A 16280-nucleotide genomic window follows, 5' to 3' on the forward strand; every position below is an offset into this window, starting at 1 on the left:
TTATTAGGGTTTGGAAGTGATTGCCACACTTTGCAGGTAATTTAAAAGTAATTAGAAGCTTTACTGTAGGGTATAATGTATCAAGGGCATTGCGGTGTGCGACATAATATGGTGCAAGGGCCATTACTGTGTGAGACTAATATGGTGGAATTTATTATTTTTCCCTGTGGTGGCCATGATCTGTTGGTGCAGGGTCAAAAACTGGGGTGTAAGGTAGTCTTTTCAGGTGAGACCAAGCACATTTTTAGTGAGACCATGTCCATTTTAGCAAGGCCACGCCCCCTTGCCAAATTTGTATTTTTAAAATATCTGGGGGGATGACACATTCTTTTTTATGTCAATGGGGGCACATTTCTAAATATCGCACTGGGAGCCAAATTGGCTAGAAACAGCCCTAATGATTCCTATTATAAAATAAAAAAAATAATAAAAAAAACACCAGTAGGAGTACTGTATTACCATAATTAAAGGGGCATTGTGTCTATTTTTATAAAAGAAAAAGGCTGTAGGAACACTGCATTATTATAACTGAAAGGGGCACTGTGTCATAAAAAACAAAAAAAACAAAGACACTGTAGACTAGGCCTGGCCAACCTGTGGCTCTCCAGATGTTGTGAAACTACACATTCCAGCATACCTTGCCACAGTTTTAGCATTCCCTAATAGCAAAACTGTGGCAAAGCATGATGGGACTTGCAGTTTTACAACAGCTGGAGAGCCACAGGTTGGCCAGGCCTGCTGTAGACTGTGGGCTGCAGCACTCTGAGGGGGATGCTGTTATTTAAAATGGCAGCTGTTGGGATCCCTGCGTTCAGGATACCAATGCCGGAATCCCGACAGCCGACATTATACCGGTGCCCAGAATCCCAACACCAGCATGGAATTCACACTCTGTTGGTTGATCCATGCCACCAACCAAAGTGGGAATAGAAACCTCTTGAAGGCTTAATGGTCCCGTTCCCCGCTGACAGGACACTGAGCTCCTGACAGAACTATTCGCAAGCCGCACCACTGCGAGCGTACATTCATGCAGCACTTCGCCGCCCCTAACCGAGCCTGAAGAATGAAGAGTTGTGAGCACTGAGCCGGCATCCTGGCTAGCAGGGTGCCGGCCATTATGGCGACATGAGGGTGCGAAGACGCACGGCTTCTAAATGGGGCGGAATGCGTCCCATACACAGTACCCATACTGGCACAACAGCCTTAAAACTGTTTTCTCCATTTTAAGCACCAGATTCCACAGCCAGTATAAAAAAAGCGGGAAGACCAGGCGCCATTGAAGGGGCTTGGCTTCACTATGAGAGGATCCAGCAGCTCACCAGCACCATTTTCTCTCTGCAGTGGACACAGACGCTGACATAACAGGGACGCGCAGCTCCTCCAGTGTGACTCCAGATTACCTCAGCAGTACCAGGGGGTCATAGCAGGGGGACAGTGACTATTAGTGTACTAAGTCCCCTATTAGGGTACTTGGTCTGTGACCTGGTTAAGCTTGGCATTAGCAGTAAGGGCGCAGTGGGAGATGGCTCCAAACAACTCTATGTCTTCCTGAAGGGATCTTTGTGGGTTACTTGTGTTTAACCTTTTCGTGTGTGTGTGTGTGTGTGTGTGTGTGTGTGTGTGTGTGTGTGCTGTCACATTTACATTATGTCAGGCAAAGAGTGTGTTTCTTGTACAGCGGAGTGTTCCTCTTCCCCAGGGGGCTCACTACTGGGTACTCGGGGTTCACAGACTAGCGGGGCTGAACCGGAATGGGTTAATTCTCTTAAGGGAAATATTAAGGGATATATTAAGGGAAATATCTCAATTCTTTTTACAAAATTGTCCCGCAATGAGAAAGAGACGCAATACTTATAACAGACTGTGGTTGAGTTTATGAACAGAGACTGAGTCTCCAAAACAGGATGATTCAGGACTCAGTTCCCAAAACATGAGGAAAGTAAGTCAGCTACCAGTGACAGCAGTTCTTGTCCATGATAAAATGAAGGCCTGTAAAATAATAACAAGCATTCCGGTATCAGCTATCAAGGGCTGGCAACAGAAATCTTGGGACCCAGCATACTCATTTTTGGGGGGCCAACCATCCCTCCTTGGTAGGTAAAAGCTTGGCAGTCATTGGCTCATTCCCATGTCTCCCCAGCTTCATCACCCCCAACCACCCCACCCCACCGTCTCTCCAGCCTTATTCCTGCTTGTGTCTTTCAGCCTTATACCCCCGTGTCTCTCAGGTTTATTCCCCTCCTGTATCTCTCCACCTCATCCCCTCCCACTTTTTGAATCTTTCAACCCTATCCCTCATGTCTTACAGCTTCATTATTCTCTCATGTCTCAGCCCCGCAAATCACCCATGTCCCTCCACAAATACCACTGTGTCTCCCCCTCCTTGTGTTTTCAGATCCTAACTCCTTCCCCCATCACACATCATTTCAAACCCCACCCTAAACGTGTCTCTACAGGCCAGCCGACACTTGTCTTACCTTCTGTTGCCTGCTGAGGATGCTGCTCCATGGGATAGCCATCATCCTCTTCACGGGTGGCAGTGACTCAGCTCCTCTCTGATCTAGCAGTGTGACCACATGACATTATTGCTCTCGTTGCATGCCAGGCTTCTATGGATGCCTGTACTGTGCTATATACAGTGTACAGAGAGGAGTGACATTGCACAAGCAAAGGGGACACATGTACTGGGCTCCTGAGTTTCCTTAAAATCTTAGGTCCTGGTACAAGTGTCCCCTTTGTACCCCCTGTCACCAGGCCAGTAGCTCCCATCAGTTTGCACCAGCACATGCAATCTCCACCACCAACACCCTCATCATCAACCTTAATTAATTAACATTAATGATCAGATGAAGTCTTCCAAAAAATTTGTTTGTGGGGGCCCAAACAAACCAAGCACTTCAGCCACAAAAGTGTCAGTACCTGTAGCTGAAGTGCTCAGTTTGTTAAACTGTGCATGTCCTTTTTAATATACAACATAATGATGGGTTGGAGGGCCCAAGGACAATTCTATCTTTCACCATTTTCTTTCTTATTATGGGCTGTATTTTTGGTGCACATTGGTGACAGTCTTTTTTGCATAGACAAACATTTTTATTGGTTATTGCTCTCATACGGTACATTACTAATTTTAAATAGAAATTACTGCAGTGTGTTTGTACCGCTGCTCTATTACTTAGTTTAGCCAGCCAGCCTTTGGGCAAAATTGGTGAAAAATATTGTGAGCTATGAGGTGGTCAAACACTGACTGGAAACAATTGGAAATGAATGTTATTGAGGTTAAGAATATTTTAGTATCAAAAACATGCCAAAAAAATAGTTTAGTCCAGATCCAAAACCAAAACACGTGAAGGCGGTTTTGGCAAAACCAAAACATGGGGGTTCGTGCATATTTCCAAATATAGCTATAAAAAATAAAGTGTAGTACTCCGAAAAGGCACTTAGTGGGCATACCTCAGAAATGAATCGCCCCCTTATATTATCACCTCTCCTTAAAAATATTGATGACACTACTGTTGGAACCAGAAACCGTAACTGACATCTAGTGACACAAATAAATTACAAATAATAGGAGACACAAGATATATTTTATTTGCTTTAAAAATTTAGTGACTTGGTGGAAGAAAGTTAGTCCCAAGTCTGGACCAATCCTTAGACATTTCCTCTTTATCTAGGATCACAGGGCTGCTTGTGTTTCATTGATTTCATCCATTGTTGTTCTGTTATGCCTTTCCAACCTCATCTAAGTAAAAGTAAAATATAATAGAGCAATTATTAACAATTATTAAAAATTTAAATGTATTGCTAAACTCCTTTCTCACAGTCAATAGTATCGGGTCTGAGCAGTGTCACGTTAAGAGAGGAGGAGGCCCGTGCGCAGATTTCTCCATTTGGACCCCCTTCTCTCTGCCGGCAGCGCTGAGAGTCTGAGCCTAGGGGCATCAGACTCTACTGCGCATGTGCAGATCTCCGTGAAAATGGCGCAGTGGCTATTTTCCCAGTGATTTCTCTACTACGCATGCCCAGAACGCCGTGAAAATGGCTGCTGCACCATTTTGACAGTGATTTGACATCGCTGTTGCCATCAGCGTGGGACTCCAGAGGGTGAGAAAAGATATATGCAGCGTGTGCATTGGGGGCACTCTGGATTCAAGGGCCCATGTGCACGGCACACACTGCCCCCATTATAAATACGCCAGTGGGTCTGAGATCCATGAGCAAAGCAAATGCTGCAATTAAAGGAGTGGAGATACATTTGTTATTTCTGCATGCATTTGCATTAGTAGTTCACAGCATTATTTTTACACAGCAATTTTAACTTGAATTTGGATATGCCCCTCTCACACCTAAATCTCTCTGCACATGTTACATCTGCCCCAGATTCAGCCCCACAGAGTGCAGATGTTTAGTAGTCCTGGCAGAAGACATTTAGAATTCCACTGCTGACACATTGTGGCTTGTTATACTATCTTTGGAGATCAATGATTAATGTTCTGAACACCAAACCTCAATGTACAAGAAGGAGAGGGTTTCGGCAAGCAGGGTGGGTTCCAGCGTCAAACTACTGCAGTTTTAACATATCTATGGAAGGGTGTTTACTGATTGTAAACAACTTTCTGCATAATTACACACATCTAAAGCAAATGCAGTCCGGATGCCTGTTGCGGATGGAATACTAACAGCTATACGCATGCATCCTCACAGTGGCTGTGAGAGGGGGGGAAGGGGGGGGGGGGGGGTGGTACAAATTACCCTAGCTCGAGCTGCTGGAAGGGTCTGGAGGAGGCCTGGGGTCCAATACCCACCTCCCAGTATACTTGTGCTGTTACCTGTGTAGGAGGCACCATAGTCCCTGTGTGTGAGAGTCTTTACTCTCTAGTGGCCACAGTCATCTTCCCAAATGTCACTGGGAAGATGGCGGTGGCCGGAGAGGAAGGACCCACTTCCTGACAAAGGAAGAAGTGGGTGCCCTCCACTTTGTATACGCCTGACTCAGAGTAGCAAGTAACTCTGGCTAGACACCCAAGACACACACCCCAACACAACCACAAAATGGTTTTCTTGTGCATTCGCATTATTGCTGCCCAGTTGCTACCCACAAATGACCAGTTAGCGCTGCAGAGAAAAGACAAATGTTTATGCAGCCTGCAAAGCATACACAGTTTGCCAGAAGTCATTAGATGTGGCCACATTCAGTCTTGTGTAACAATTTCATCATACAATGTGGTTGGCAAATAAACAGCAACAATACACTTGTCTAAGGCTGAGTACACAACAGAACGATGTGAACTTGGCTGAGCTGACGGGCACCACACTTGCATGATGCATGGACCATGGAGGGATGTAGGGTGCTGCAGCATGGCATAGTACACATTATCTTCTGGTTCGCCGTGCAGCACAAAAGACTGTAAGATGTCGCCATGACCACGAGAGTGTGCAAACCGGACATACACAGTTAACGATACAGTATGCCCAATTTGTCTATCTGACTTGCCCAAAAATGACAAATTGGACCACTATCACTTAAGTGTGTATCCGCTCTAAGAAGGGCTGGACTGCCCATCTGGCACTTCTGGCAAATGTAGAAGGGCCGATGGGCTGGCGTACCAGTCCTGTCACACAGAGAGCCGGGAAGGCCACACACAGCGCAGCCTCCGGCCCTCTGGTCTGGCCACTCTCCCGCCCCCCGTCCTATCTCAATGGAAATGGGGGGGTGCCACGAGTCCATGCCCCCTTGACTCGCGGCACGCTCCTGTTGGTAGTGTTCCCGTTCACAGAGCGCCCCTATCATATGCGCACATGCCAGGGCCGATTTCGGCCCCCAGTCCGTCCCTGGCTCTAATCTATCATTTTAGAAAGTCATTGCTTAAGGTCTACATACTTTGTTTTGGCTTATGTCAATGCGGTGGGGTGAGGCAGGTGAGGCAGAGCCTTTCCTGTCATACTAACGTTTGTGCCACAGTTTTGACTGTATAAAGTACATGTAAAATACAAAGAATTTCTTTGAAATATCTTCTTTACATTATTCTAATCAGTCTCATAGCCAAAACTCTGGAGTAAAAAAGTCTAAGGCAGGTGAGGCATTGCCTATCTTCGCCGCACATCTCTGATCAAAACTAACCAAATTTCCAGGAGTTTATACTGCTGCACCTGTGTATAATGCCCAGATGTATATACTGCTGCACCTGTGTATAATGCCCAGATATATATACTGCTGCACCTGTGTATAATGCCCAGAAGTATATAATGCTGCACCTGTGTATAATGCCCAGATGTATATACTGCTGTACCTGTGTATAATGCCCAGATGTATATACTGCTGCACCTGTGTATAATGCCCAGATGTATATACTGCTGCACCTGTGTATAATGCCCAGATGTACCCTTTGGCTCATATATTACGTGTAACTCTGGCTCTGCAGCTAGCCACTGCCCCCTGAGCCATTTAGATCACCGCACATCCCTGTGTCATATCAGTGTATTTTAAATGTAAATCAGCCTACTTAGAAATTGTGAATGATCAGAACATTTACCAAAACAGAATGGGCAAAACTGTAAGTCTGCCTGTCTGATGGCTATGGCTGTTATGGCAGAAGAATTGATGAGCATTTATAGAAATCACTGGGGGCGGGATGTACTAACGGCAAAATGCAGCCAAAACTCTGAAAACGGATGTTTTCTGAGGTTTGACAGCATTCCCCAGATGCACAAAGCTCTGGAAAGCAAAACTCTCCAGAGCTTGTACCTGATAGGCAATGCCGTCTCTGGATGGTGTCGCCTCTTAGATGCCCATTGGCTTATATTCAAATACAATTTGTTTAAAAAAATGTGTGTGTTGAAATGACTTATACACTATGTGGTTGACATGTGTTGGACACAACGCTGGGAGGATCCCAGTATCTGATCTAGTGAGTGGGCTTCTGTCTTACTGATGGAGGTAATCTCCAAAAAGGCATGACAGGAGTATAAGCCTACTAAGCTTGTGTAAATGTTGTGTCATTAGTGTTTAGACTACTGTATATCATTAAAAGTATTATTGTAGTCTGACCGTGTTATAGTAATAGACTGTTTTAACAGATAAAAAAATAAAATGACTTAGGTTTTATACAGTAAAAACTGCCCCCCTTGTGGTGTTTTTATGTAGATTTGTACAAAAGTATTTGAGTCATTAAAGGGGTCTATTTATGGAACCATAGTGCAGTACAACCTCTGAAAAATGATGTTATTTGAGGCAAGCTGAATTGTCTAAGTAATCAAATAATTTATGTGGCCCAATAAATATCTGCTGTGTTCTCTCAGCTACTGGTTGCAAAAGCAGTCCCCAAACATATCTATGTGGACTGCAATAATGGGACATTTACCAAGCTCCAAAAAGTTTAACCCTGGCAGTTAACACCATGTTCAGATGGCATTGGCCCATTGTAACTTAAGGCATAGGCATTTCTAATAATGGGTGCAAGGTGTGCGGTGTACGCGGGCCCAGGGTCCATCCTGCACCCATATATTATACTTACCCCTCCAGAGTCCCGTGGCAGTGGCCCTGCACTGCAGACACAAATCACTTGGAAAATGGCAGGCACAGCCATTTCCGAGTGACCTTCGCATGCGCACTGGAGATTTCCCCGGGAACAAGCTGCGGTTGCCATGTTCCTGGAGACCTGAGCATGTGCAGTAGCCTGTAGCATTATGCCATAGTCTACTTGCTTCCATAGAGGAGAGGGCCCGCAATGGAGGCTGCACGCGGGTCCCCTCCTCTCTTAAAACGCCCCTGGCTTAAGGGTTACAATTTTGCATTTTTATTAAAGAGGAATCTTTAGGATCCCTTCGGGTCATCCCTACTAGGATTAGGCTTTCTTCATTACTGTCTCTTTGTTGGAGAACGTGTCTCAGCAAGAGTCACTTGATAAAAGCCACACAAAAAAACATTTGTAATTGCCGCTATAGGAAATAATGAGTATCAGGGGAAATTTTGTAATATTAATAAAACATCCAATTAGTGTGAAGGCAAAACCGTCACTGCTCAGTGTGGGATCAGATGGTGAGAATCCTGTCCCTGTTTATCAAGCACCTGGAGGGTCCAGTGGGACCTTTATGTAGCTGTGAGCAGAACTATAATTACTTTCACTTAATCCCAATATTACAGTAATTGTGACTTATACTCATGCTGGGGTGCCAGGTGTGTATTCTGTACCTTTTGAACTGCAGGGGGAATTGTACTTCGTTATGGCAAAATCCTCTGAAAGAGGAAACAAGGGTATACTTGTATTACAAATGTGTTACTACCAATTAGAAAAAATATACTTCATATCTTTACATTATTATTAAGTTTATTATTATTATTATTACTACAGTGGCATAATTTCAACAGTAGAATCAAAACAAATATAAGAATTTTAGATCAGATCTGAAATGTGTGCCAGTAAGAGACAGGGAGGAGCAATCAGGGTGATTGCCTTCTTTAATATTACCCTAGCAGAGAAGGGCAGCCTGTGTCATGGAAAAATGGGGTGTGCTATAGGGGTCAAGCTCCCTGATTGGGCCGCCTGCCGCATCCCCCTTTGCTACGAGATGTAGTATCCCAAAATGAAAATGCCCCCATCATACAATTTACACATGACCTTAAACTGTGGATGTTTTCTAATTACGGATATCAAAATCTTATCCCCACCCAGAATATATCACCTACTATCTCAGTGTTGCTGGAAAAAAACATCCCTGCGCACCGGCCACTATAAATATTCTTCTCTTAATAGCAGCAATTTAGTAACTACTGTAAATGAATTGCTCAATGAATTCTGCAGCTTTGTAAGTGTCCAGTAATATGTATAAACTGATAAGCAACTTACCTGTCTCATAATAGTCAAAAATAGTAGCAGTGGCCGGCTGAAGGTTACCGACGGCAATTTCTTGTTCAACCAAGAACTTAAAGCTCTGTATGTCCTTAGTGAGCTGAGAACAATAAGAGGAAAGAGAGTCATCCAAGTGCTTGGGAAAGTTCATTCATTATGCTATCTGGGTTTGTGGGTCTAAAAAGAGAAAATATACTGTAACTACAACATTTTGTTTCAGGCTGTAGAACCTAATCACCTAGCCACCATTAAAAAGAAAAGTCAAGTGGAGGGCAAATACAGGTAGTCTTTACATAGAGCATGAATTTGTAGGAGAGCTGGATTCCAGTAATGTATTCCATTGCGTCACCGTCCACTGCAGTGATGGGCCACTTGCATCCATCCAGGCCTTCACTTGCAGGCCCCAGCTCCTTCCTGATTTGTTGTCACATTTGTTGCTATAGCTTGCAGCACTTGTTTAAACGTCCGGCTGATGTTATTATAGATAGGAGTCTCTCATTGTATAAATGTATTTATTTAACTAACAATACTACTGAGATTATGAGTAATGTTAGTGCCCGTTCAGGGTTAGTGAAGTGTAGGGCTGTCCAGTTGCGCTCTTTAAGTGTATCAGGTTGCCTGTCACTGATCTATATGTACATCCATAACGTATTAATAACACACGGCTACATTCCAATAATTAAAAAATATATAGATATAAAGGCTGGGATGTAAATGGGGAAATCACATGCCGGCACTTGGAAAACCACAGGTGTCAACATGCGGTACATTAAGGGCCCGCTGATACCTATAGTCCCAGTGTAGAAGAACCCGGTGCTGGCTCTTAAAATACAGGTGACTCCTATGCACTTTTCAAATATTTTTTAGGGCCGGCTAAAAAAGCTCAGGGCTGGCTATGTTTGTAGTGGAGAGGGGACCCCACGCATATTTTTTCTGTTTTTAACACTTTCTTTACATTTACATAGTGAAGCACTGCACAGAACACACTGCTCGGGGGACGTCTATTTAAAAAGTGCATTTTCTTAGTAAATTTCTGTGTTTTATTATTTAATATTGAAAGTACTTGTGAGTTGGATTTTACTCCCGCATTTGCCTTTAGTAAATGCCTGAGTTTGAAAAAAAGACTAAGCACTCCCGTGAATGCAGTATTGAGCAAACACAAGTGTTGATAAAAATTTTCCTTAGAATCCAGTTACAACAGTGATTACATCTAAACTCTTAGGGGCCCTACACACTGGCCGATTACACTGAGCGATATGAACGATCTCGTTCATTAATGAACAAAATATTGTTCATATTGCTCAGTGTGTAGACACCAATGATGAACGATGCGCAGTCCCACGCTCATTCATCGTTGGTGCCGGCTCATTTATACATGCAGGCCAATATGGAAAATCGCGTCCATATAAGCATGCAGGGCTATGGGGCCGGGTGACGGGGGGAGTGAAGAAACTTCACCCCCCGTCACCCCCCTACTGCCACCGGGTCGCCTGTCGGCCATATTGGCCATCGGGCATCTCGGCCAATGTGTAGGGCCCATTAGGTATCACTGCCTACACAGTGCCAATCTAATTAGTCATACAAAGACTAGCTACGCTGTGTATACATGGAGTGACCAGGATGGACAATGTTGTAGTTCCTGACCATATTGCTCTGACCCTGCTATGGGCGTCCTCCTACAATAACAAAGAATTTGGTCTGGTTAAACAATAAGCAACAAACAAGTGCTATGTGCTCCAGCCAATCAGCCTATTCACCAACCAACCAGATATGTGCAATTCAACCACTTTATGAATGGTCAAATTGGATGCGGATCTAGGTGTTTGGAGAGCAGATGGGTCTGCCCATGCACTGTCAGATGAAGCTATAGGTGTCTTCCAATACTATTTGTATGTTATTAGATCCAGCAACTCAAAAATATTGAAATAAAGCTCAACTCACATTCTCAAAGTATACGGTGACTTTATTTGGACTAGTTTCTGTTTTCTCAATCAAAGGTTGGTTTGTTAGCTAGAAGAGAGAAGAAAATGACAATGTGAATGATCTGGTTTTATGTGAGTAAAACAATTCATTAAAGGTTTCCAGTGTATTTACCTGTCTGACAGAAGGTTTTACTGGGATGTATCCAGAAGGCAGCTTTATCTCAACTAAAGCCATGTTAGAGTTCTCCCTCTTCCCAATGTAGCTGCGAGAAGAGAGCTCAATTAATTCTCATTTGTTCTTATATACAAAAAGTACTTCATCACAGGGCCAGATTAACAATGGTGCAGATGGGACCACAGCTCCAGGGTTCCACATAAACATGATGCAATTGTTATACTTTTATATATTTAGTGAGACATTGGGGCCAGAAGTATGACCCTGTTACTGAGCTGCCATGTGTTGTTATAGTAATGCTTTGTACATGCTACGGTTATGTACTGTACTGTGTAGTTGTGCTCTGTTATTCCGATATGTTTTTATGTCTATTCCTGGCACAGCGCTATAGAAACTTTGTGGCACCTTATAAATGAAAGATGATAGAATGTATGCACCATGCTCTCACCAGGAACTGATTAGTGTTGCACCATCAGAGTGTGATCCAGCACACACAAGAAGGGGATGCAGTTAAAATGCCGCGACGGCATAAGACCGGCGGAGGTCAGGATTCCATCAGCAAAATAACGACGCCCGGAATCCCAATAGTTGTTGCACAACCATCCTGCGGCGGGGGATAGGTTTAGGCATTGGAAGGGGGGTTAAGGTTAGGGTGCACAGCTGGGAAGGTTATGGTTAGGTACCGAGGAGGGTGGGTTCGGCACTTTCAAGGGGGGTTAAGGTTAGGCACTAAGCTGGAGCGGTTAGGTTTAGGCAGCGTGTAAGGGAGGGTTAGGGTTAGGCACCACTGGGGATGGTTAGGTACCCACAGAGGAGAGGGAGGGTTAGGGTAGGGGGCAGGGGAGGCATAGGGTACTTTCTGGTGGGCTGCCGATATTCTGACTGCCGGCATCCCGTTCATCGGGATATCATACTGAATCCACAAGAAGGGGTACAACATACAACAATGATGTACAGTAATTGTAGGAAATGTAATTAGGTTGATTTTTTGTATGTTTGTGGTTAGTACAGTTTTGTGCTCCCATACCTTTGTCGGTATTCCTATAATGTTTATATATACTTATACTAGTTGGGCAAAGCTTGCAGTAGAGATAGGATTGCAACTGCAAGCAAAACCTGTGTATGTCCTATATGATGAGTGATATTTAATTACTGCCATCCTGGGAGCCTTTGGAAAGCTCAAGTTATCATCTTGCCTTCAGTAATGACATTAGTTGCTCATTTTGCTGTCATTTTTATATTTATCAACATTGGGAATTAAGCAGATAAGGATGATGTGTTTTATAAAGGGGTTTGCAAATTTATACATGATTGTAATGAAATCACCTCCCTGCCCTATAATAGTAATTTGGTGGACATCTCTTCCCGGGGACCGCTAATTTTTTTTAGAATTTAGCTGGGTGGTCGTCACATAGGGTTGGACTGGCCCACAGGGGTACAGGGGAAACGCCAAGTAGGTCCCACTGCCTGGGGGCCCAGCTCCTCAGGATCCAGACTGTGCACTTGAATTATACATTATAAATATGTATTATACTGCACATGGCTTTGTTGTATTTTCCACAGTGCATTCCTGTTATTAATTTGGTATATTTTCATGCATGCACTAGCAGTATTTATTATACAGTACATACTGTATATTTATAAATGGGGTCCGGCCATGCACACGTTAATTGTTAGCCAATCCTCTGTGGATTCTGTCCACACACCCTCTGGAGTCTTGCCAAATATGGGTACCTATCACTGCATCTCCTGGAGGACCCATCATGCCACAGTCTGACACTTCTTGCACATATAGTCAGGACCTCTGCTATAAACAGACGCCTTAGTCAGGGAGGTAAGGCACAAGTAATCATACTTGACTATCCTTCTGGAAGCTGCGGGGGACTCAGGATTTTTAGGGTAGTCCCCCGCAGCCTTGGAAGAGTATGTGGCTCTCCTGCATTCTGCCCACATCCTATTGAAGCGGCAGGTAGGAGACAAAACCACGGAAAACACTGCAATGGTAGAAAGAGTGCAGGGCTAAAAACGCAATCGCATTCCACTGTCTTGGGGGCGGTGCCTAATGAGATCACAGTTGGCCCACGCCCCCCTGAAGTGTCCTATTGTGTCTCCTCTCTGGGCTTCTCTTTCATTTTCTCACAGAGAGGTGAAAATTAAACTAGGCAAGTATGTATATAATCCTGGTATCCTCAGAAACATCTACCCTGCTTAATACCAGAAAGGTTTGCCTGACCCCAAAAAAATAAAGGGCGTGCCTCTAAGTTTGTTCTGTTGATTCCTCTGGTCATTTAAATATTAATAACCCAACTAATATTTTTATTAGTGATTTTGCATTGTGTTGGGCATAGATACTGCCCTTAACGAAGGACCCTATAGATCCACCACACCATTCTGCCAACTGTGCAGCACAATCTAGAGTGAAGCCCACAATATTATTGGGAATCCTGCAGCAAAGACTGGAGCCATGATGTCACAAGCACTCCTTTGTGTGCTTTTCTGTACTTTTGTTCCCCTCTGTAAAGAACAGCAAGATACCCTTCAGCTAAATTGGTTTCCATCTTCAGACTGGCAATGGACTGGCTTCCATGTGAACAACTCCAACTCTCACAGCAGTATTTTTTGTTTGTTTTTACCAAACCCATTATATCATGTTGGTAATTATTTTCGAAAGGGGTGTGCTTATTGGGTTTCAGACAAAAGCAATAATTTTCTTTCTATATCGAGAGCTGGTTCCTTTCTGACAATGGGGGTAATTCAGACCTGATCGTAGCAGCAAATTTGTTAGCAGTTGGTCAAAACCATGTGCACCTCAGGGGGGGTGCAGATATAACATGTGCAGAGAGAATTAGATTTGGGTGGAGTGTGTTCAAACTGAAATCTAAATTGCAGTGTAAAAATAAAGCAGCCAGTATTTACCCTGCACAGAAACAATATAACCCACTCAAATCTAACTCTCTCTGCAAATGTTATATCTGCCCCCCACCCCCTGCACTGCACATGGTTTTGCCCAACTGCTAACAAATTTGCTGCTACGATCAGGTCTGAATTACCCCCAATGCATGGTCAGCAGACCAACATGTGTGGAGGCCGGAACCCTCTATCGGTAATTTTTGCAAATATTAGCCCATAGGCTACTATATGGTTACGCCATCTAAAGATGGCGTTCTCCTATCGGGGCCCAGCTCTAGAATGCTTTGGAGATACCTGTTCTTTGGGGGGATACTTAATATTTGCGGGTATCCCTCGAAAACGGGCAATTTTGAGGAATATTCTGAAAATATTATTTGATAAATAAACTTAGTAATAGGTACAAACCATTGAGTTTCTGAAAAAGGAAAACCTCTTTTAACACTTTGGGGAATATTCAATTGTTTGAAAAGTCAGTTGGGTGACTGTTTTTACCTATCTAATAGACAGGAAAAAACAGACACCCAACCAACTTTTCAAACAATTGAATTCCACCCAATTAATGTAAATCAAGTAGAAATCAAGTGATGTAGCATCCTGACTGTCGGGATGCTGGCGGTCATGTGACCGATGCCAGAATCCCGACAACACTCAGGAGACCGGCGCCGGACAACAGCCAACATCCCGAAGGTGAGTATCGGGGTGGGGGTTAGGGTTGGAGTGGGAGGGTGGATTAGGGTTTAGGCACTAGGGGAGATTAGGGTTAGACATGAGGGGGGTTAGCCGCACCCCAAGCATTAGCCATCGCCGTCACCCACAGAGGTTTAGCCATAGCTGCCACCCCCGAAGGGTTAGGGTAGGGGACAGGGTTGGGATAGAAATACTTACTTCCTCCGATGTTTTGGTCTTTAATGTCAGGGTGCCGTGGTCGGTCATGTGACCGTTGGAATCACATCAGCCATGATATAGTATGTATTCCGATGTAGACTGTAGCGTAATAAGACTGTTAACTAGTGCCCCATACTGTACGTCCATAACGATATGAAAGATGATAGAGAAATCCATACAGAACTAGTACATAACCTCACCTTACATTGACTGCGATGCCAAATGATTTTAGAGATTTGATGTTACAGATCTCTGGCTCTGTAGTTACTGCAATGGTGAATGGGGCGTCACCCTCTGGATGTGGTATGTTATATCTCACGCTAGTCTGTAATAAAGACAGTTCATCAGTGTACACCAGCCAGTTGTGCCACACAGTGTGTTCCCTAATCATTCTACAACAATGATAAAAATTTAATTTGTGCACATACAGTGTGGGTTATTATTGTAAGAAAGGAGACAAATTATTTCTCATGGTGTCCTGCAATCCCAGGATCTCCCAACTAGAGCATTTGTAAGCCTGTTATAGGCCATAAAATGTAGTGGAGATCTAGTGGCATATAACGGTACTGTGTAGAAAACCTTGTAGTCTCTATGAAGCAATGGGACTGGTGCAGAACTGGCAGGAAAATGGGAGGACATTGATTTAGAAGAAGAAAAAATCTTATACACGGGGCAGTTTCACAGAGAGGAGGTCCTGTTTCCATGCTCCGTGCAGGCCTCCTTCTCTCTGGCAGCACTCTAGATTCAGGCTTACTCAGATCTCCAAACTAGACAGATGGAATTACTGCGCTTGGTGAGTAAAAAGTAAAAAAATATTCTTTATATACAAAATAAAATAAATTTATTATATAAAATAGTGCACAAAACCTGTTGTAGTTGGCTGCGTGACTTCCAATAAATGGATGGGAAACTCGTGCTTAGTTCAACAATATTTAATAAAATATCAGACAAATATCAGCTTATACTTCCACTAACCAGCTCCTATCATAATATTATTGCTGGCATAACAATAAATGACTACATATTCATCTGCATCATCTGCCTGGAGAAGATTGTAGCAATAAGTGAAATAAGATCCTGTGGAGGGAGTGTAACATTATAACAAAACTTCTAACCCTTAGAACTATGAATGTATTTATACAGTATCTGTATCTTTTGTGTATTTTTAAATAATTGGACATTTACAAGAGAAAATACATCTATTCTCTATAGCCCAATTGCCCACTATATTAATTTATGTTTGTATGTTTTGTCTGATTTTATTAAATATTGTTGAACTAAGCACGAGTTTCCCATCCATTTATTGGAAGCCACACAGCCAACTACAACAGGTTTTGTGCACTATTTTATATAATACATTTATTTTATTTTGTATATAAAGAATATTTTTTTACTTACCAAGCGCAGTAATTCCATCTATCTACTTTTGTGCTTGCCATTTGGGGTCCTAAACAAACCCATTCAATTACTTGCAGCTACGGTGAAATATATCTATATATTAGGGCCCTCATTCCGAGTTGTTCGCTCGCAAGTGAATTTTAG

At 43.3% G+C, this 16280-nt stretch overlaps 1 protein-coding gene across 2 annotated transcripts in view; it reads right to left on the reverse strand.

Moving 5' to 3' along the window:
* Nucleotides 1-3565: 3565 nt before the first annotated feature.
* The window catches only part of A2M (alpha-2-macroglobulin), a 175297-nt gene continuing 162582 nt past the window's right edge, over nucleotides 3566-16280 (reverse strand). The window contains exons 31-36 of one of the 2 annotated variants that reach the window (XM_063962088.1): nucleotides 14939-15063; nucleotides 10941-11031; nucleotides 10788-10856; nucleotides 8844-8946; nucleotides 8189-8233; nucleotides 3566-3739 (exon numbers count right to left, since the gene is read on the reverse strand). In XM_063962088.1, the coding sequence (XP_063818158.1) occupies nucleotides 3720-3739; nucleotides 8189-8233; nucleotides 8844-8946; nucleotides 10788-10856; nucleotides 10941-11031; nucleotides 14939-15063 (453 nt within the window). In that variant the 3' untranslated portion in view covers nucleotides 3566-3719. The remainder of the gene's footprint in view (nucleotides 3740-8188; nucleotides 8234-8843; nucleotides 8947-10787; nucleotides 10857-10940; nucleotides 11032-14938; nucleotides 15064-16280) is intronic. The other variant, XM_063962089.1, reaches the window with a different exon arrangement.

The sequence above is a fragment of the Pseudophryne corroboree genome, chromosome 3 (genome assembly GCF_028390025.1).
Source record: "Pseudophryne corroboree isolate aPseCor3 chromosome 3, aPseCor3.hap2, whole genome shotgun sequence".
In the NCBI taxonomy this organism is placed as follows: domain Eukaryota; kingdom Metazoa; phylum Chordata; class Amphibia; order Anura; family Myobatrachidae; genus Pseudophryne; species Pseudophryne corroboree.